General features: G+C 45.5%; 4 protein-coding genes across 4 annotated transcripts; 1 reads left to right on the forward strand and 3 right to left on the reverse strand.

Moving 5' to 3' along the window:
* Positions 1–4,903: 4,903 nt before the first annotated feature.
* Positions 4,904–6,399, reverse strand: BDCG_01720 (forkhead domain-containing protein; the record flags this gene model as incomplete). Its single annotated transcript, XM_045417257.1, has 2 exons — positions 4,904–5,419; positions 5,491–6,399. 2 exons carry the CDS (start codon positions 6,397–6,399, stop codon positions 4,904–4,906), a joined length of 1,425 nt encoding a protein of 474 aa, XP_045274116.1.
* Positions 6,400–7,659: 1,260 nt separating this feature from the next.
* BDCG_01721 (cactin) lies at positions 7,660–9,574 on the reverse strand (the record flags this gene model as incomplete). Its single annotated transcript, XM_045417258.1, has 5 exons — positions 7,660–7,677; positions 7,736–7,768; positions 7,832–8,458; positions 8,515–9,006; positions 9,062–9,574. The coding sequence occupies 5 exons, from the start codon at positions 9,572–9,574 to the stop codon at positions 7,660–7,662; spliced, it is 1,683 nt and encodes a 560-aa protein (XP_045274117.1).
* Positions 9,575–9,739: 165 nt separating this feature from the next.
* On the forward strand, positions 9,740–12,771 carry BDCG_01722 (uncharacterized protein). The gene is made up of 2 exons (XM_045417259.1): positions 9,740–10,777; positions 10,836–12,771. The coding sequence occupies exons 1-2, from the start codon at positions 9,878–9,880 to the stop codon at positions 12,003–12,005; spliced, it is 2,070 nt and encodes a 689-aa protein (XP_045274118.1). The 5' UTR covers positions 9,740–9,877; the 3' UTR covers positions 12,006–12,771.
* Positions 11,854–18,073, reverse strand: BDCG_01723 (WD repeat protein). Its single transcript, XM_045417260.1, has 3 exons — positions 18,010–18,073; positions 17,106–17,907; positions 11,854–16,983 (listed from the first exon to the last, which is right to left on the reverse strand). Exons 2-3 carry the CDS (start codon positions 17,339–17,341, stop codon positions 13,002–13,004), a joined length of 4,218 nt encoding a protein of 1,405 aa, XP_045274119.1. The 5' UTR covers positions 17,342–17,907; positions 18,010–18,073; the 3' UTR covers positions 11,854–13,001.
* Positions 18,074–19,684: the final 1,611 nt, after the last annotated feature.

Raw genomic sequence — 19,684 nt, forward strand, 5'->3', positions numbered from 1 at the left:
GTCACAGAGATATCTTCAAGAAGGTTGACAGTGTATATTACTCATATCTTGTGAGTATTATACTAGCTCAGATTAAGGTGGAATTTTCATTCAAGAGTACAGATAAAGCTGTGAAATTCAGACAAGATATTTCTCTTATATCTCAGTAAATCTTCAATCTTAATCTCTCTATCTTCATGATAGATGTAGATGTGTAGAGGCTGTGATAATAATAGAGTGATTGAAGAGCTCATATCAAAATATACAGCAGATTCAGAAATCTCGGATTTCTGCCAGAATAGAGATGTACACACTCTAGAGAATAATGTAGTGTTTCTCTCAGAGAGTGAGGTCAGATCAGTCTCAGCATAGATACATGAGATCATATCAGTCTGTTAGAGCTCAACTGATTCAAATGTATAATCAGATTAAGCAATTTAAATTGTAATGTGATAGAACTGAAGCAGTGACTAGCTGATAATGATATGTAGAGATAGTTGTTTAAGAAGCTGTATAAGTAAGCTTAACTATCTTGCTTGAATAATGAGCTTGTAGACTACAGAGTTATTGTGAGAATATCACAGATATAATACTTAGTATACTAAGAAGATTGTATGAGACACATAGTAACTCTTGTGTATATTATTCCTGTAGAAGAAAAAGACAAATCACTGACTTTTTTAATAAGAAGTCAGCATCTAGCTATTCTATATAGATAATGAGCAGATACTCTTCTCTTATTTCATGAGTAAGAATAGTCAGAGTGATACCTCAGCAGCATCTCACTGCTAAGAAAGAGTAATCTGCTGATCTTATATAGAAGTGAGATTCTCATATTCATCAATCAGATCTTTCTATAATATATCTGAATGATGTCATAGAGTGATTGAAAACTGATTTAAATGAAATGAAATCATCCGCATGGAAGTGATGAGCCGTGTGAAACTGCAACAGAGTCTTGGCGCGGCCGGGAGCATGACATCTACACTCTCTACTTATAATTAATTATATCTTATTCTTTATATAGAGAAATATTTATTTTTTATGCTCTATTCATCTTTTTTACATCTTTAAAATACTGTAAAATAATATATTTTCAAATCTCTAAGAAAGTTATTTAAAGCCTATATATAAGAAAATTTGAAGAGTTTTTTTAATATCAGATAAATTAAACTGAAAATTTTATATTTATTTTAATATCTGAATAAATTTTAAAAAGCATATTAAAATTATACTTTTTTTGAATATTCTCACTTATATTTATATTTTTGAGAAATGTAAAATTGCTCTTTGAGTAGAGAATAATACAGTAATACTAGATATTATCATATTAAAAACTGATAAAAGATTAAATAAAAATTAATAGCTGAACTGAATAAATTAATCTATATAAAACTCTGATTCAAATTCTATAGAGAATCTCAGAGTAATTATAAAACAGTGAATTTTAAAGATTAAATATAGAATATAGTCTGAAACAAAGATGAGAAAAGAATTATAAAAGATATAAGATTCAATTATATAGAAGAAGATACAGACTTTAATACAATTAATTTTATAAAAATTACAGACTGTGATTAAAATCAAGAATGAATCAACTATAAATATTAAAGAAGGAAATATATATAGATATTTCCTATTGATTTTTAGCTATCTAAATCATGTATGTAAAGATATAATGAATACTTGATTGACATTTTATTTCATATTAAGAGCAGATGGGTAGAATAGATATTCTCAGCACTGAATCCGTGCCACTATTATTTCCTATGATATCACCTATACGACGTATTGTTTGGCAGGATGGATAGTATAGCTCTGGCATTTATATAACTGCGCCAATTTCGGAGGCCAACATTTTCCCTCAGATGATCACCATGGTTTTATTTTGTGTTAGTGTTGAAGCTCTCTGCCTTGCGCGAAGAGAAAAGGGGATCGGATCGCAGTCGGCTGAGCAAAATCCTTGGCTAAACCATGAAAACATAAATTTCGTGAAAAGCTTATTATGCATCACATCCGTCCGCCAGCGAATGGTAGCAGCGATCTCCGGGATGGGCCGCTATGAGCCCTAGCTGCAGCCAAGGATTCGTCTTGCGCACCGCTAAACCAGTGTTCAATCATTGAGGATCGGATCGCTGGACTTTTCGAGGATGCAATACCGATTCCCATCTGTTCATGCATATGGCTTTGTCGGGGAAGGTGGAAGCGCCACCGTGCCAAAGACTAAAATAACATTAGCCACGGATCTCCCGTTCCCGAAAACCCTTTGCTTAAAGGTGGGCCTTTCGTGGCCATTAAGCCAATAGAAATGTCGTATAGGCGCGTCAGAGACGTTTATGGCGGCAATTGGAAACTACAACCTCGCTGTGGAGATGGAGTATTAGGAGCAAGCTTCAATAAATTGGGATCCTAAAGCTCAATTCCCCCTTTGTTACTACGAAACCTGACAGTCAATGAACATCATTTTCATACTAAATTTTACAATACATGAATCCGTGCAAAAGCCGTGATGATCGATGTCTATGACGTTCTAGACCAACCAATACAGTTGATTCTCCATGATATTTTTGATACGACAATCTAAGTATAGGCACAACCTAGGTAATACTATGACCCTTAAAAGACCACTAATGTACGCGAGCTATGTAAAATTGCGTTTAGAGCCTTGCGATAGTCGCTTCCGGTGCTGTATGCCACACTCTGCCAACCTCCCAGATCTATAAAGTCGATCAATGAGGTATTTCCTAGTATATGTTGCTGTAATTATGTCAGTATGTTTAAGACATAGTTAATTAACCAACATAGTGGATTTCCCACGAGAGTATAATGGCGATATTACCCTAATGACGGTGTGAATTGCTGCTCTGTTGAAGGTAGGGGTCCCCGCCCGGCAACCGAGTAAACCAATTAATCAGATGCGCAAGCTCTGAATGCAAAAAGTGGAAATGTGATTCCAAAATGGATCATCCCCTTTGCAAGCCAGTGAGTGATATGGTAGTATGTTCGCATTAGTTGAATTCCAAGCCCTCCAAGTGAGATGTGGCGATGGAAGAATAATAGTCCTCTTTCATAACACTAAATTGTCACGAACTGCATGGTAATGGGGGGAATGGCTTCAAATTAATTCCTCTATTAGCTAATTCTAAGTAACCGTGGGCTAGACAGCAGCCAGGTGAAAAATTACCAAGCCCATCTAGAATTGGTTATGTAGGTACTGTACATGTGCCCCCGGGTACTCATGCGCTAATGGTGATTCGTACCAGGTAGTGTAACAACCTAAAACGCCAGCTTTAACGCAACGGGGCCCAAAGGGTTCTGTGGTTAGCCTGTATGTAACTGGTAGATCGTATCTAGTGGTTGTGATCTCCCCGCTTGGTGCCCACTGCCCAGACGTGTGCTATGATAGGGCGTCTGAGCCTTTTCAACATTGTCCTGAACCATCCTCAGAAATGGTGAAATTACCGGCTCTCGGATCAACGGTAACGACATCCTGCCCTGGGCGCCGCCTTTCACATATTATGAATTTATACCCAATCAGGTCTAAATCACAGAATTTAAACGATCATCCCCGCAGTTCGACGCAGTTCCATTTCTTCGACGCGCGGGTATCACTGACAAAACCGCTTCCCCCCGCCCATTTTCTTTGTTGTCCCTCGCCATAAATTTGGGATTCATGCAAAGTCGCGGATGGGAAAGCCGAGCCAGTCAGGTATGAACGTGGGCGCGGCAAGTCTGGGGATGGATCGAGCGAGGGTGACTCTGTGGATTTCTGGAATATCAGCCCCAGCCGTATGCCGGCCGTACTGTGGATGATCAACGGACCCGGTGAACCCATTTTGGCTCAGAAGCAGCAAGGGCTCTCAGACCACTTGCAGGGATTGATGGTCCAAAGCCTATCCCCCAGAATACGTGTCTGGACGGTGCTTACCTACCTCCCAACGATGTAATAAAGTAGCCTGGAGAACAGTAGCAAAGCAACCTTTGTGATACGTCATAGCAGCATGAGATCCAAAATGATGTAGTTGGGGATCGAACGCTGCTCCGACAGCTGGGGTCCAACCCCCGATGCTTGGCGTGCGAAAACGTTGATCGGACACGCTAGTTACGGAGTAGACAGGATGTTGGGATACTAGGGCACCATCCCTGGACCCCAAGGGCAAACAGTCCACAGAAAGCCCTGAGGCGGGGAATTACCAATAGCCTCTTCATAGTGCGGTGGTGATAATATATGGTAATAATATATCCACTCCCACATACCCAAGATTACTTCTTGACGCGGAGCCGAGATATTAATCTTCGGAAATACCGCTTCATTTGTTAGAGATCTGCCGTCAAGGTGCTGCCCAACTTTACCACACCCTCCCTTTGGGCCTTATAGACGAAGGGTTGACTGCTATGGATGAAACTGACAACAAACATAAACACACATGGATGTTAGGAAAAGAAGGGAAAATGAAAATGAAAAGGACAAATAAAGTTATATGCAAAAGAGCTAAAATCGATATTCTTCAGTCAGAAAACAGGGGATGCACAACAAATTCTGTAAACATCCCGTCTATTGTAATGTACACGCTGTGAATTGCACTCAAAGGAAACGGGCCGTGTCGATCATAGTGCGGAATGATAATCAGGAAAAAAAAAGGATATCAAATTCAAGCAACCTGCAAATCATCAGCGATGTAAAAACAATGAAAATACACACCAACCCTAGAAATACTTTAACCGTCCCGCCAGGAGAAAACCTAACCCAAAGCCAGTAGAGCCAAAAAAAATTCGAGAGTTAAGCGGTCGCGAACTTGATATGTGCGCCAAGGAAAGATAAACCAAAAAAAGGGGAAAAAAGGGAATTAATAATGTACAGTACATCATGCCGTTGAAAGAGGGGGGGATCAAAACTGGCACAAAATAGCACAAGTTGATTCGTTCAATTTAAGTCTCCATCATGTGTCGTTAAGACAGGGTTAAATTCATTGCTCTCTGGAAATAAGGGATAGGAAAAAGAGCTATTGTCGCCCAACCCCGAGTCCGGATGCGTGTCGATCACACTCTGGAGGCCAAAGCTATCCGATGCGAAACCGTTTGAATGGTCAGAAAATATCTGGTGAGGGTAATGAAGGTTACGAATCGCAATATTGTCATCCCGGGGTTGGTAGTAACAGCCAGCGACTCCCCTGTTAGCCGTTTGCTCCACATGAGGCTCCTGGTTAACACGCCTCATTTTGGCATTTCTCTTGGCAGCCTTGCCACCTTTCGCCCCAGAGCTTTGGCGTTGAGGAGCCGGATGTTCTGATTTTGAAGACTTTTTGTGTGTCCCCAATTTTCGGTATCTTGTCGTTGACTGCACTCCGTTTTGGAGAGCTTCTTTGGTAAGGACCCATACATTCGCCGTTTTCTTTGGGGTTCCATCAGGAGATGAGGTATCTTTCACACCCTCGAATGCCTATGATAGAGTCAGTAAGTAAGAAGATATTTGAAAGGTATGAGGGCAAAACACAGGGGGAGTAAACTTACCGCATTCATTGAAAGGTTATGCCTTATGCTGTTCTGCCAGCCTTTCGAATCCGAATTCCTTGCCTTCTTCGTGTTCTTTTCGAACCATTCGTAAATCTCTTTCAGAGCCATCTTATTGTCAGGAACAGACTGAAGTGCTCGCCATATCAGTTTGGAGTAGGGCTCATCCGACTTTTCATCATCAGTCTCTCCACCGGACAAATTGTGGCCTGTGGAAGCCGTCGTGGCCTCTGGACTAAACTGCACATTACTAGACCTTTCCGATGGGCTAGACACGCGCGAAGGCTCTGGCGACCATGGAAAACCAGTGGCCCCTAGGTTCGGACTTAAGCGCTCCATTGATGGCTCCCGTAGATGGGAGAACGTAAATTGCTGACGCGATGGTGCTTGCTGTTCATCATGAAATTGGAGGGGTAAAATGGGAATATTCTCTCCATAGGCTGGTGAAAGCTCGGGATATGACGGCGACTGGCAGAAGTTTTCACTACCAGCTGCCGCACGGTTCTGGCTGAACCTGGAGGCAGTCAGTGGTGACTCAGTCGTAGTATTTTCAACTAGAAGACTGTAGCTTCTAGAATCGAGATTGCAAGCGTAATTAGTGTAATTGGAGTCAGGGGTAAAACTCGGAGCCATGGCGAGCGGGCATGGATGCTGGAGTAGAGCCGATGGACTTTGAACCGGTTTTGGATGTCGCGGAAAATTCGGATCTAGGTGCGACAAGTCGTTATAATTTGATACCGAATTAGAACATGATGAAGAATTAACGAAGTCTCCAGGCCGGGCGGTGTCAGTGAAGGACACAGACTGCTCCAGTGGAGGCGTCCTATAGACCGGAGTAGTCTCAAAGAGAGGATATTGTGCCCCTGGACTTCGCGGTTCGAAATGATGGTAATCACTGTAGTTTCTCATTGTGGTGTTCTTTCTTTGATTAAAGCTAACCTAACAATTTAATTCGCATGTCTTAAATGATGATGAAGTCAGCGGGGTCAATGGGTCTCGGAAAGGTGTGAGTATTAACTGTTGGACTTCTAGAAACAGACTCTGTGAGACAAAGATATGGAGAACAGCAGCGCATTTCCGGAAAGAGGATTCAGGCAGCCCAATGCATAGTTAAACCTATTAATACTTGCTTGTGCCAGCGCATATAGTTAGAGCAACTTTGTTGCAGACAACCTGTACAAATAGGCTCCCTAAGGCAAACAAAGCACGGACTATGATAAATATGAGAGACCATGGCAATCATACTTTCCTGAGAAGCAAACGTTTGTGGAACATGCTGCAGGGCCAATTAATGCCCAGGAATCGCCAAGATTTAGATTTTTGAAATGTGTCAAGCAAGCAAGCAAGCTCGCTCGGTAATCAGTCGCATTGGTTGCAAAACGGGTACGTGCCGGAGCTGCCCTGTCAATAGTTGCTTTTGATAAGAAATATAGGAATGGTAACCTGTGGCCGATCACTGACGATCTGGAAGAGCGCCTGAAGCTAGGATTTGCCTGGGATTGGTCTTGAAGGAAAATCATTATCTGTCAAGCAAACCAAAATATATTTATTGTTCTGCCTTCCTCATCTTCGTTTTTCTTTTTGCCCCTAAAACAAAATCTGGTTATCCTAATGGTTGATTCACCGAAGAGTCCTCAAACTCTTTTGTAGCTGGACTGTCACCGGGAAATCGACCATGCATGCATCACGTCCTTGATGAACTCAGCATGGCTCAGAAATACAGGTTTCTAATTGAAATATGTGATATCTCAAATTTCCTATTGGCTGATGACCACATGAGATCTGGGGAGTTATGTGGCACAGAAGCCTCAACCGTTCTTGTTTATAAATGGTAGACAAGCCCCACGACCTGACAGCATCGCGTGGTTGGGTATAAATTCCGACAGGAGCTGAGTGGGTCATCAAATATTTCGTGTCACATTCAACCAGAGAATAGTAACATTATGCGTTATCGTCATAACAATGGCTTGTAATGCCTGGCCCGATAAAGCTGAATTCTTCGACATTTAGCAGCAAAACCCAGGTAAGTGACCCGCCGTAGCTTCCACCACTTCCTCCAACAGCATCTTATGACCCATGTGGGACCCAGACTTACAGAACGGCAGGTCTGTGTAACGAGAAATGTCATACTCATAGTTCTGCATCCCCAATCGTGGCATAACGAAACGATCATTTGCGGTAATATATCTACAAAATCCATGTTAGTTCGGTACATGTAAGCGAAATGGGGATCTAACTCTCATACCTTTTTGAACTGAAAATGAAGTTGAAGAATTCCCTAGGAAGAGTTAATATTGGACTAAACTCGTAGGTAGTAAATGCCACGCTCAGTTATTCATACCTTGTCAAAACTGCTCTTAAAACCTCTTTCTCTCTTTGCGCTGTAATCCCATTCCTTGTCCACTATCCGAAACGCCAAGTCTTCGTAAGGAGGACCAGCAATGAATCGAATAAGACATGTATCCTCTTCGCCAGCTGGGGCAAATGACTGGCCACGTTTCCTGCCGTTTTCCCGCTCTATTTTGTAGGTCGGAGCCTTGGTTTTATCGATCAGGTCGGGGTAGAATATGTTAAATTTATACCCTTGAACAACCTTCGGAGGTGGGTTATCGTAATCGTAGTGTGTTTGATTATATTTATTCCACTCATAACCCATCTGGACGCGATTGAAATATCTCGGTTTGCGAGGCCGGTACTTGTTGGCCCATGTTGGCTTCGCAGCTGTACTCACAGCTTCTTCGCCAGCGAAAATTTCCTCATTCTCGCTGACTCCTCTTGCCACTTCTCGTTCGTACAACGCTCTTGTTGCCTGGGAGAAATCTTCATTCGGAATCGCCGCAAACCGGGATGCAAAATGAGCTGTAGAAGTATCTACAGAAGGGGCGGTAACTAGTGTTGACATTTTCTCTATAGCGCGGTGTCGCAGAGGGACAAATCCCATTTTTAGGATCTTTTGGCGATCAAGAGCCTATTATAGTGTTAGATACGATCCATGGGATAAGATCTAAAGCGGTTTGAACGTACCACCTTGCTTAAAAGCGCTTCTTCATCTAGAATATCGAGACTTTTATCTTGTGCTCCTAGGTGCAAAAGGGGTTCAGGGTCAAGGTCTAAAACAGTTTCCTTGTTCAGGATATCGCTCGGCAGCAGGCCACTACTTGCCACCAAAAGAGGCGCCAACGGTGCAAGTTTCTTCTGTACAGCTACCGCTTCTTCCTTTTGCTGGTTCCGAAGCCCGCTGATGCGGCCATCAATGACAGCTTGATAGACCTTTTTCAGTTTCGCACGAGCTTTCCAAACAGTCAAGCTTCTCAAGAGCTGCTCCCAGTAATCCGTGTCGATGGGGTCTTTGGAATCTAGTTTCCGCCGAATTTGGATTTCCAGTGTTTCTAGCTCTTCGTAAGACTTCGGGCCAAGAAGCCTGTTGATATCATCAGCGACAGAATTCATGGCTCGACCTTCCGGACCGAATGGCTGTGACTTCTGTCTGCTGTCTTCACACACTATTTTCATTGTCTATAGGAAAGTCAGCCTCCTACCATAACAACACCGACCAAATGCGATAACAAACCTTCCAAAAATCCCTATTCTTGGGATGCTTCTCCAGTGTCAAAAAAGTATCGATATCTGTCTCAAGGTCGCGTAGTTGATCTGGTAATAAACCTTCGAACACACCTTCTGGATCGATTAGATCAAGTTCGGAAGTTGCTATTTCATCATCCAAGGGATTCCTCGTGGGATCTATAACTCGGAGAGTAATCGTAAGCCAGTCAATTGGCTTTGCGCGTCCTTCCTTCACCCGTATCTCTGCCTTCTTCTTTGCCTGCCTTAATACAAAATCATCCTCTTGGGCCACCCATTCTCGCATTTTTTCATCTTCTTGGAGCTGGTTCAACTGAGTCTGTTCTTTCATGCTCCGCGGATACCGCCCAGACGCACCGCTGTGAGGGAGGGTTCGAGAACGGCCATTCGCCGTGCTGGCTCCGTCCGATTGGCGAGAGAATTTCTCAGGGCGGCGCCACGACGACGGGGAGCGCGATCTGCTCCTCTTGGAACCAGTTCTATCGGGGACTCTGAATGACATTTTTGGAGTTGGTCGTATATGTTTGATTGTTGAGGTGGAGAGGAGACGACGCCACACGGTGATCAACTTTGGACTGGTTCCAGTCGGTTGAGCTTAACCTAGCTGGGAAGGTTAGCCGAGTTCGGGAAACCTTCCATACGTAACAGAACTAGTTAAGCCATCGCCTTGAGATCTGCCTGCGATGCCTAGATGTTTGGAACAACCTCAGAAACAATCTAAAGATGATGCTGGTTTTATTTTCTTCACATAAACCTTCTATTCAGTACATTTCACAGCTAAGTAAATTTTGTTCAGACTGAAAATATGTCAAAGTGGTCGAAACTCCAGCTTCCATGTGGCAACCCTACTCCTCCTCTTCTCTATAAGTACCTTACCAGCAATCTGGGGTGTGAGATTTTCGTGACAGACTTGGCCTATGTATGGTCCGAAAGCCTGACCCGCAAAGAAATCCACAATAACGCGTCCAAGTATAATACGAGCATCGATCCGAGCGAGGATGATGAACAATATTTTGTTCTCCTACAGAAAATTTCAGACGCGTTACGAGGGTCCAAGGACAGTTCATTGTCGCTAGCAAGTGAGACGGGAGGCAATGAGCTCAAACTCAGTACATCAACAAAGCTACCAGCTCCGTTGGACCCGCTACGGTGGACGTTTACCCTCTCGCAACAGTCACCAAATGCTTTGACTAAACACATCCTCCTACCAATTTTAAAAGGGGAGGTGAACCATGACACCCGCATCATGTCGCTAATAGGGCAAGTGAAGCAAAAAGATTGGGCTCTCAGCAAATTATTTGACAAAATAGAGTCGTCTGGCGTCGACCTGAGCACCGTATTTCCTGGCATGGGAGGAGTGCGACTCTCTCGGAAGGATTCCGTATATTCTCAAGCGTCCAAGCTTATTAAAGGAGTTGCACCATTCGATGAAGAATTATGGAATAATGAATACCAAGCTAAAGATGCTGACTACAACCTGGGTGTCCATATTGCGAGTGAATTGTCGCTCTCATTCTCATCTATTGATCGACAGAGTGATGGCATCGCCCCTGAGAACTGGTGGAACAAGCTAGCTGCAGGTCTCGCTGACAAGCCTCGTCAAGCAGCGAGAAAGGACAAGTACCAAGAGGAACGTGCATCAAAAATACGGCTGCCTCCAGTAGAAAAAGAAGAGGTTACGGAAAGTGACGACGATGAATTTCAGGTCAGATAAACTTCCCAAGTTCTTATCCAAATGATTCGTATTAAAACTTGCATATTAGACTATGGAAACTCCACCGAGGCTGAAAAGCCGCAGGCGTAAAAAGTCTGAAAACAATACCCCCCACAAGTCTACCATGCCCACAGGGAAGAGACGTATCGACTCAGATGGAGATTCTACAGAAGGAAGCCCTTCACTTTCCCTAGGCTCTAAAAGCAGGAAACATACAGGAGATGTAGCAGACCACTCCAAACAGAAGAAATCACGAGCATCAAATTCCTCTGAAGCAACTGCTTCTGAAGAAGACGGGCAAGATGATACTCAACCAGGGCCAAACCGCAGACCAAAGGGCCTTGGGACTATTTGCGGTAGACAGCTCGTAAGACGAAAAAATTCCCCAATGGAATCAGCAGAATCCACAGAATCTGAAGCCCAACCTGAAGCAGCAGCTAAACCAAAATCAACCACAAAAGCCAAGGGAAGTCTTGGGACCATCGCCGGGAAGAAAAAGTCAGAGAAACCGCGTCAGGAAACGCCGATCGAATCAACAGCATCAGATCTTTCTGACGCTCCGGGGACAGCATCAAGTCCAAAGCTAACGAAGGAAGCTGCCGACACTAACGATATGCCCACAGAATCGGAAAATGACACCGACAGCTCGGTCTCACGACCAGCTGAGCAAGAACTACCAAAAGCCAGCCAACGGAAATCCTCCCCTCCGTTAAAAGCACAACCTAAATCTGGTGGCATGGGGGTAATTGGTCAGATCGGCGGTAGAAAGAAGAAGGACGAGCAGACCTCACCTACAGATCACCCTGAAACTCCGAAATTAGGAACGCTAAACCACGATAATGATGAGGACGGCGATGAAATGGAAACATCGCCAGCGACCCACCAGACAGCAAAACTTAGACACTCAAGTGGCAAGCTAGGAATGATCGGTGGCCGTGGCAAGCCAGCCGCTTCGACGTCACAGAAGGAATCCTCACCAGATCGAAGGATGCCTCAATTGTCACCGCCACCTAGATATGGAACAGCCACAAGAACCTCAGAACAACCACTAGCACCGGAGCTGGGTGAAAAAGTGGAAATCAAACAGGAAGCAAAGGAAGAGACCCCAGAGGAGCGAGCAAATCGGAAAAGAGCAGAACTGAGGAAGCAGTTGGAAGCGAGGAATAAAGGTGTAGGTACTGGTGGTGGAGGACCAGCGAAGAAAAAGAGACGATTCTGAAGTAGGTCCCGGGCTAAGATGTGTGATTCGAACGGAAGATAAGCTGCAGGCAAGCCTTTAGCAGTAATCTCAATCGGACATTTATACTTGGGTATTTTAAGTCTGTTCTCAGTTTATGTATTACCCCTTGTTGCAAATCGAAAAATATCCCTTTTTTTCATTTTTATACACTGCAATCTCACATCCCATTCTATTTTAATTAATGAAAGGGCCACTCTACTCCCCGCCGGCTTCACTAAGGCTTCGCGGTCATTCTTCCTGTCTACGTGTGCGAAGCATAGCACAGATCGCCAGATGCCTCCCTCCCTGTTGCCTGAAATAATTATAAAAGGAGGGGCGAATTATGGTGGTGCAGCATAGCAGATACGCTCCCCCCACAATTTAATGCAGGAATCCACCGGGAGATCTGACGTTTAACACGCACCTCTTTAGGTACAGCAGTTAATAGGCGGGTAGTAGAAGGAACACTTTAACCCTGATAAATTACATTTTTACCTATAGATACATCAACCAACGAACTATGGCCCTCCTCCCCCTTTAATAACCATGCTACGCAGATGGACAGAAAACACACTAAAATACATGCCCAAAATCTGCCAACCATCTTGCAAGCCCGCGTGGAATATTGCAAGACATCAAATGTAGAGGTCCAAAAAAAGCCTAAGGGAATGGAAAAGGAAACTGCAAGGGCTAATAATGCCTTGCCAGTTCCCCAAAAAACATAACAAATAATAACAAACAAGCAAACGAAAGGTGAAAGCCCAAGGCATCCCATGTTATATAGGGTAGTTTAATCCCCTTCAACCCCTAACCGCCCATGCTGTGCACGGTGCCTGGACCGTCTGATATGCCACGCTAAAGGAATAACTTAAACTATGAGGCAAGAACGAAAAGAGAAAAGGGTATTTGGCAGATGTGCAATCCGGCAAGACAAGAAGAACAAAAAGCTTAAAATTAAATTAAATTAAATTAAAAAAAATTAAAAAATAAAAAATTCTAGGGTTGCTTCGTCGTCAACGAAGTTTCAGATATCGAATGTCGATGGTAAATCGGCTGAGGTCCAGGTCCAGGTCCAGCTCCACTTCCAACCCCCCGTCCCTTAAAGTTCGGCGGGTGGCCTCCTTGCTCACTCGGGGTGACCAACCTGACTTTCTTCGGGGACATCAACGCAGTTGGAACCATGCCGCCACTAGCTACATGGGGGCCTGTGGCCGCTGCTAGAGTCGTGGAAGCAGACGACGTTGTTGCTGCTGGCGTCGCTGAATTTGCTGTTGTGGCCATACCCAGCATCCCACGTACCCGCTCCACAGCCTTGCTTTCACCAGCAGTCCACGAGTCCCGCTTCGCAAAGTTCCGACTCAATTGCCGTCCAGATAAAGTATCCCTTACCCGCTTGCGTTCGTCAACAAGGGAGGAGCGATTCTGTTGACGCCGTGGACCTGGTCCACAATCGTGAAGACACCCTGGTGTCGCGCATCCGCCCTCGCTCATGGAAATGTCGTTTAGCCAGACATTTTGACATGCTGCGTGGCCACCATGGCCGCACCCTTGGCACCAGGCCCAGAGTGCGGTGCCGTGAGGGCGGTAGGCGGTGTGAATGTCACTACCAACTGTGCAGTCATCCCTATCTTGAGAAGACTTATCTGAGGAGGTAGAGAATGGTGCAAATGGGGCAGAAGCCTGTAGAGTCCATTCCATAGGAGGGTCTCGGCTCATGCATATTGTACACGGCGGCTGCGGAGTATTGCATCGATGACATCGCTGATTATCCCGCACCGGGTTCTCGTAAGGCTTTTTGCATTCGAAACAGTACACATTGATAAATGTATCTTGCTGCGCATAATCATAAACAGAGGGATAGTCAGGGACACATAGTAGTCGAAGTTCTGCTGCTTCAACAAACATCCCCTGCCTAAGAAGTTGTTCATTATAAGATTTGAAAATAAGATCACGCTCCTCATATGGTAGAATCTCATCGATTGAGGAATAGAGCAAATGCATTTTGTGCAACAAATGAGCAGCTGATTGTATGTCGACTAGTGAGCTTGAGTAGTAATATTTAAGAGCTTCTTTGATAATATTCCTTGCACTCCATGGTAGGTTGTCAGCTTCGTCAGGGGCGAGAGGGAGCACGACACCATCTTCCTCAGAGCTTCTAAGAAGGCAATATGTAGACTGATCTCGATGTTCGGGTGCGGGCCTTCCTGGAGAAGGAGGACCTTGTGGTGTGTGTCGATGTGATTGATCCCTTACAACGGAGGTTTCTGCAAGGAAGGGTAGAGGGCTAAGGGGTCGCTCAAGATAAACAGTGTTGGACACCGACGGTGAACTAACAAGTGACGAGTCATCTGAAGAATGAATATTATGAGCTTTCTGAAGGACCGATTCGGGAGGGGACCCGACTTCAAGTTCGTTTATTCTTCCCAATGAGCTCCCAGCCGCAGCTGCCCAGTCACCCGAATCCTTTCGAGAGGATTCCTCTGGTTTTGAATGTGGCGAATATGATTCACCCATAGATTTGGCTCTTTGGGAGCTATCGGTGGATGCAGAAAACATCGAAAAGCTTTCCGCAGAATCGTGACGTGTGTATGAAACAGGCGGACGGGCTCTGGCAGGATGGTCATGTGAAGGAGGGTCAAGCGACAGGATCCTCTTCGGAAATGACTTGTAATCTCGCAGAGCTGCCCTCTTTTCCTCTACTTTTTGATCATAATCTTCCTCTTCAAGATCGCGGTTTCCATATGTGGGAAGATCGTGCAAACGCCAGTTTGCTCCCCCAGCAATTGCACGAGGTGCGGACCGGCCCTCGGTGAATAGGTCTGTCATGTTTAATTCTCGCCTAGACAAGCGATCTGGTGATAAGCTCCTAGGCGACCCTTGTACCTTGACTACTGTAGCTCGACGCTCGGGATTATTGCTCGTTGGTTCGACTTCAACATCTGAAGCATCTGGTGAATGTCTCTGTTTCGCAGCCCCATGTCCACTGGAGCTTAACACGGATGGTGGTAGGGGTTGGATGTTATCAAACTCGTGATCAGAATCCGAGCCCCGGTAACTGTCGCCGTTGTTCTCCTCGATGCGAGGAGAGTCCGGCAAGGGCTTAGCGAGAGGGGTTGTCATGTTTGATGTGCTTTCATGATCTGTCGGTGCACGTGGGGAACCCTCCGTTTCTATGACGCCTTTGAACAGGCGACTTTTAAGCTTATCAGGAATAGGTTCTTCCAAAGTTTGCGACTTCTCAAGAGCATTGTCATGATCTGATATTTTCGATTTCGTGCTCTCTTTTTTTTTCTTCGGAGTGGACGCACGGCGCTCTGCTCTAACCTTAAGCTCTTGAGCAACCACGTATTGGATGATCCTCCATGTTTGAGCGAGCCTGTATAACGAGACGTCCTCTGCACGATCGGCATTGTTAACAAGGCTTATGTGCAGGCTCTCCAGTGAGCTCGACGAAGAACCCTTGCTATCAGAACTCTCCATTAGAGATGAATAGTGCTTAGCAAGATATCTAAATGTCTCCGGGTCGAATGTCGCACCGGGAACACTGCCCATAGCTCCAATCTGACTCGGCTCAAAAATACCACTATGTGCAATGGCTTTTTCAAGAGATATAACGGCAGGACTGTCTTCTGACATCGGAGAAGTTCCACTCAATGACTTGGAGCTTCTAGCATAAGCACTTTTGTTGGTTCTTCTCCTCAACGAAGAAAGAGCAGACTCATCTAGCGCATCATCTGTCAGGCTGAGGCTGGCTGTCCCTTTTTCGCTGCTACTTGGCTTTCCTGACTTGAGGCCTAAAAATTCCGCTGGACCTAAGCTCATGTTCAATCCCCGCCTTGATGGGTGTTTGTGATTCACAGCGATAATGTCTCCGTTTGGGCTCCATGCTGCAGAACAAGGTTTCCGGCGCTGAATCACCTGGGGTGCAAATTTGATGTCTGTTTGGGTGAAATTGCCATCGCCGTCTACTGTCCATAGTAGCTCACTTGAGTGCCACACCAGATCAGTGGGTGGCCGATTGTAGCGATCGATCTCCTTAAACGGGATATGAGGCCTGCGTAGATCCCATATATGAATTCGGGGATCCTCATAGTCATAAGAAGTTACAATTTGCGTGGACTGCCAGTTTGCGACTTCCTGATTCTCCAAAGCCCACGAAGGGGGCCGCCAGCGCACGTTGTGAAGAGCCTGCGGAGCGCGGAGCTGAAAACAAGGCTTCTGTCTCCGATCTGTAGTTGAAAAGTCCCATACCTTAATTTGCTTATCAGTACCGCCACTTACAACATGTTTTCCGTGCGGGTGCCAGTCGATTGAAAAACAGGCCTTTTCGTGGGCATTGATCTTCATCAGCGGGGCATTGTCCTTTCGAACATCCCAGCGGTGGATAGCACCACTATCTGTAGCTGTCGCAAATTCAACGCCATCAACCGGCGACCACATAAGATCTCTGACAGCCTCGCTATGGCCATTGAACCTTATTTTACTACCAAAACTCATCGCACCCCTTTCACCCGACACCATCCGCAAATCCCACATCCGGATAGTGGCATCTTGGCTGCCAGAGAGAAGCCATGCCCCGCGATGGGGGTTGAATGCTAACTTGTGAACTTGACGATTATGTTCTTGGAGCCGGCCCAATTCGAGTCCCGGCCTGTTCAAGTCGTAGAGAACTATGCGCCCATTGGCAGCAGCTGTAGCAATGATGCGGTCATATTCCCCGTGAGACCACTTGACATCCTTTGCGGCAAGCTGGTCCTTGTGCTTTGCAGACAAGGCACCCGTTGAAACCTGCCGGGTGGAATGATACGATAAAATAGCCTCGCGCAGGTCAAATTCTTCCGCGCAGCTGTCGGGCGCTACGCGGATGGTCTTGAGGATCCCGCGTCCTGCGATAATGGCGTGTGTTCGTTGGGGCGAGATGTCAAGGGCAGCAATATGAACGTTGGTGTTTAGCGCGACGGTTTGTGAGGGAGTAGGTCTAGATAACGTAACACGTATAAAAATGATCGTGTTAGAGATAAGGATGTATTCGCGCTGTACAATAGCGGTAAAACAACAAATGAAATGGCACGTGGCTCATGCCAATGCACCGCAACTTACCGCACTGGAGGGTGCAAGGGGTGAATGACAACCAGCGCCTCCTGCGGAGCACTTGGCTGAGGGCTTGGTGGCCTGGAGCCGTAGATGAAAGGATGTGCGAACCGCGCAAAGGCGCTTGTGGCCCGGTTGGTATATCGGTGGGAGGATAGTGAGGGCGCATGTGGCGGAGGGGGATGATTAAGTGCTGAAGGGGGAGCAGCGCCAGACTGAGATTCGCTTTGGCGGGACTCGGACATCTTGGAAGCTCAGATCCAGGCGGCTGAGCAGTCCGGTGACGACTGCGGATCCATCTCTACCGCAGCTGCTGGGATGAGAAACAGAGAGGAGTGGGAGGCAGCAGACAGCACCAGATTCACGGAGGCAACAGAGATCCAATGGGTCTTGTGACTGCCGCGTAACGGGCAACATGAACAAGGTTGAAAGTGCAAGGTGAGGAAGCTCTTAGCAGGTTCCGAAAAGGTGGCAAAGCTTCGTGGACCGTGGGGGATGAGGGGTATGAACTAGTTCAGCTGAGATGGTGGTCCTGGTGGATAGAGAGCGTGGTGCCTAGTGGGTGTTGTTGAGATGGGATGTGAGGTGCGTGCAGGTGGGAGGGTCCAGGTGCAGAAGTCTAGGCAAGAATCTGGCGCGGAAGTTTGTCAGCCAAGCCAGGCCGCCGATGACAAGGAACTAGTTAGTTAACTACCGCAATGCCTCCTGGCCTATCAGCTCTGAGAAGTCCACCTCTGAGAAAGACCCTGCTCACACCAAGTCAGTCAACACAGTTGATATAAGACATGCGATGTTCTAGAATCGCATTGCTCTGTGCGCAATTAGCTTTATCCTTCTTACTGGAGGGATTCATGATTCGCAGGAGGTGTGGACCCTGCATTGGTCGGCCTTAGGGCTTCCAAGACATACATACATGACGAGGGGCACAGAACCCAACATGACAGCTCAAATCTATATTGGAATATGCAAGGACAAAAGGCGTGAGGATTCCATTGACTAAGATGAGGGGCTCTGTAGACCGAGAACAGAAAATAATTAATATCCATGAATGTAATTAACTAACTCTACTCTAGGCCTTCGTCGCTCTTCTCGACTCAAACTTCTCAATTCATGTCTTGTACTTACAACCAATAATTTGGAAATCGGCCCTATTTCCTCCCCAGTTACAACCCCACAGAGCTTCCGCCACCAGCTTCAACACAGGGACTCGACCCTTTCCGCTGCAGCAGAGGGAGCTTTGACCGTCGTCGACAGGGTCCAGTTAAAGTTCCCTGTTAAAGGTATGGCTGCCTCAGGCCGCTATGTATTTCAAGGCCCCCCCCCTTGTAGGTTGTAATTCAGCAGATGGATATCCATTCACATGGCGAATATAGATATTGACAAGGTTTATAGATATCGCTTTTCACAGTGGCTGGCCAGAAGAATACTTTCCGATAGTGAAGTTTGTCAGCTGTGTATCTCCCAATCAACACTTTGAGATAAAAATATCGATTCTTTGGGATATATAGAGAAAAAGGTATCTAAGTAATGCAGAAGAAAGCTTCTGTCAATATTGAATATAGTGGAATGTGTAAAATTATATATTCATGCATGACTTGGTTAATTTGGTCGAAAACTTTTGATTGGTTTTTCTTTTTCACCAAAAGCTGGCACAGAATCATAAAACACTGATATCTATGCTGCGATTTATCCAGCTTCGAAGAAAAATGAAAGCATCCTTCTTTTAATACAGGGCTTTTCCCATTCATGATGATCCATGTAAATGGAGCCATCGACAAATTCCATAGGCACAATTGAAGAGATGGCTTTCTTGCTACTCGGGCTGCGACCCACATTGGGATATATGTAGCTTAAAGCCGTGAATCTCACTTTGCATATCAGTTTGGCACGTTTGTACCTCTTCCCCCATACTCTTCTGACGGTCGTAACCGCCCAGATACCCAAAGCAGTTTCATGGTGAGGAGGAAATACATTTCATTCAACCCCCCCAATGTTACGCGGTGTAACCAACCCACCTGAATTGACTGTGTTGATTTATTTCTGATAAGCAAAACGATTGTCAATGGACTTGGATCCTACCGATGCGCACGGCACGGCTGATCTGGGCGGTTCCTATGCTGGAATTCGTCCTCCAAGCAGTGAGGATTGAGGACGGGGAATGGTCTGCGCTTTAATACCATGTCCCTAGAGAGATGAGTTCGGAACGGTTGAATCATTTGTGTGGAAATTATCACAACTAGCAAACACCCGGCCATACTCATTCATATCTCTTCCGGCATGTCTTGGTATTATTTAATTAGAAGAGCTTAGTACTCAGAAGAGTGTGACTTAGAAAAAAAAAAAAAAAAAAAAAAAGCAATTCGCAACCGGTTGAAATGAGGGTCCAGATCTGGATTTAGCGTAACTAAGTTTGTAACTTATAATGCGGCAGGCCGATAGTTCCCAGGACGGGAAAGTAAACGGACTTCCCGCAGACAGGTCAAAATGGGCAAGTTCCATGGAAACTTTGCGAGGTTTTACAGGCAACATCTGTTCCGGGGATAAATAAAGGTGTCTGTAGGCGAATCAACTAGGAGTAGCCTGTATTG

Source organism: Blastomyces dermatitidis (assembly GCF_000003525.1).
Source record: "Blastomyces dermatitidis ER-3 genomic scaffold supercont1.2, whole genome shotgun sequence".
Taxonomy (NCBI): Eukaryota; Fungi; Ascomycota; class Eurotiomycetes; order Onygenales; family Ajellomycetaceae; genus Blastomyces; species Blastomyces dermatitidis.

What these genes read in the sequence shown, in the direction of transcription:
- BDCG_01723 (XM_045417260.1), bottom strand. Translation starts at nt 17,341, where the DNA reads ATGTCCGAGTCCCGCCAAAGCGAATCTCAGTCTGGCGCTGCTCCCCCT. An exon ending in CCCTTGCACCCTCCAGTGCG is followed by an intron (nt 16,984 to 17,105) that starts GTAAGTTGCGGT and finishes TACGTTATCTAG; the next exon opens with ACCTACTCCCTCACAAACCG.
- BDCG_01722 (XM_045417259.1), top strand. Translation starts at nt 9,878, where the DNA reads ATGTCAAAGTGGTCGAAACTCCAGCTTCCATGTGGCAACCCTACTCCT. An exon ending in GTGACGACGATGAATTTCAG is followed by an intron (nt 10,778 to 10,835) that starts GTCAGATAAACT and finishes CTTGCATATTAG; the next exon opens with ACTATGGAAACTCCACCGAG.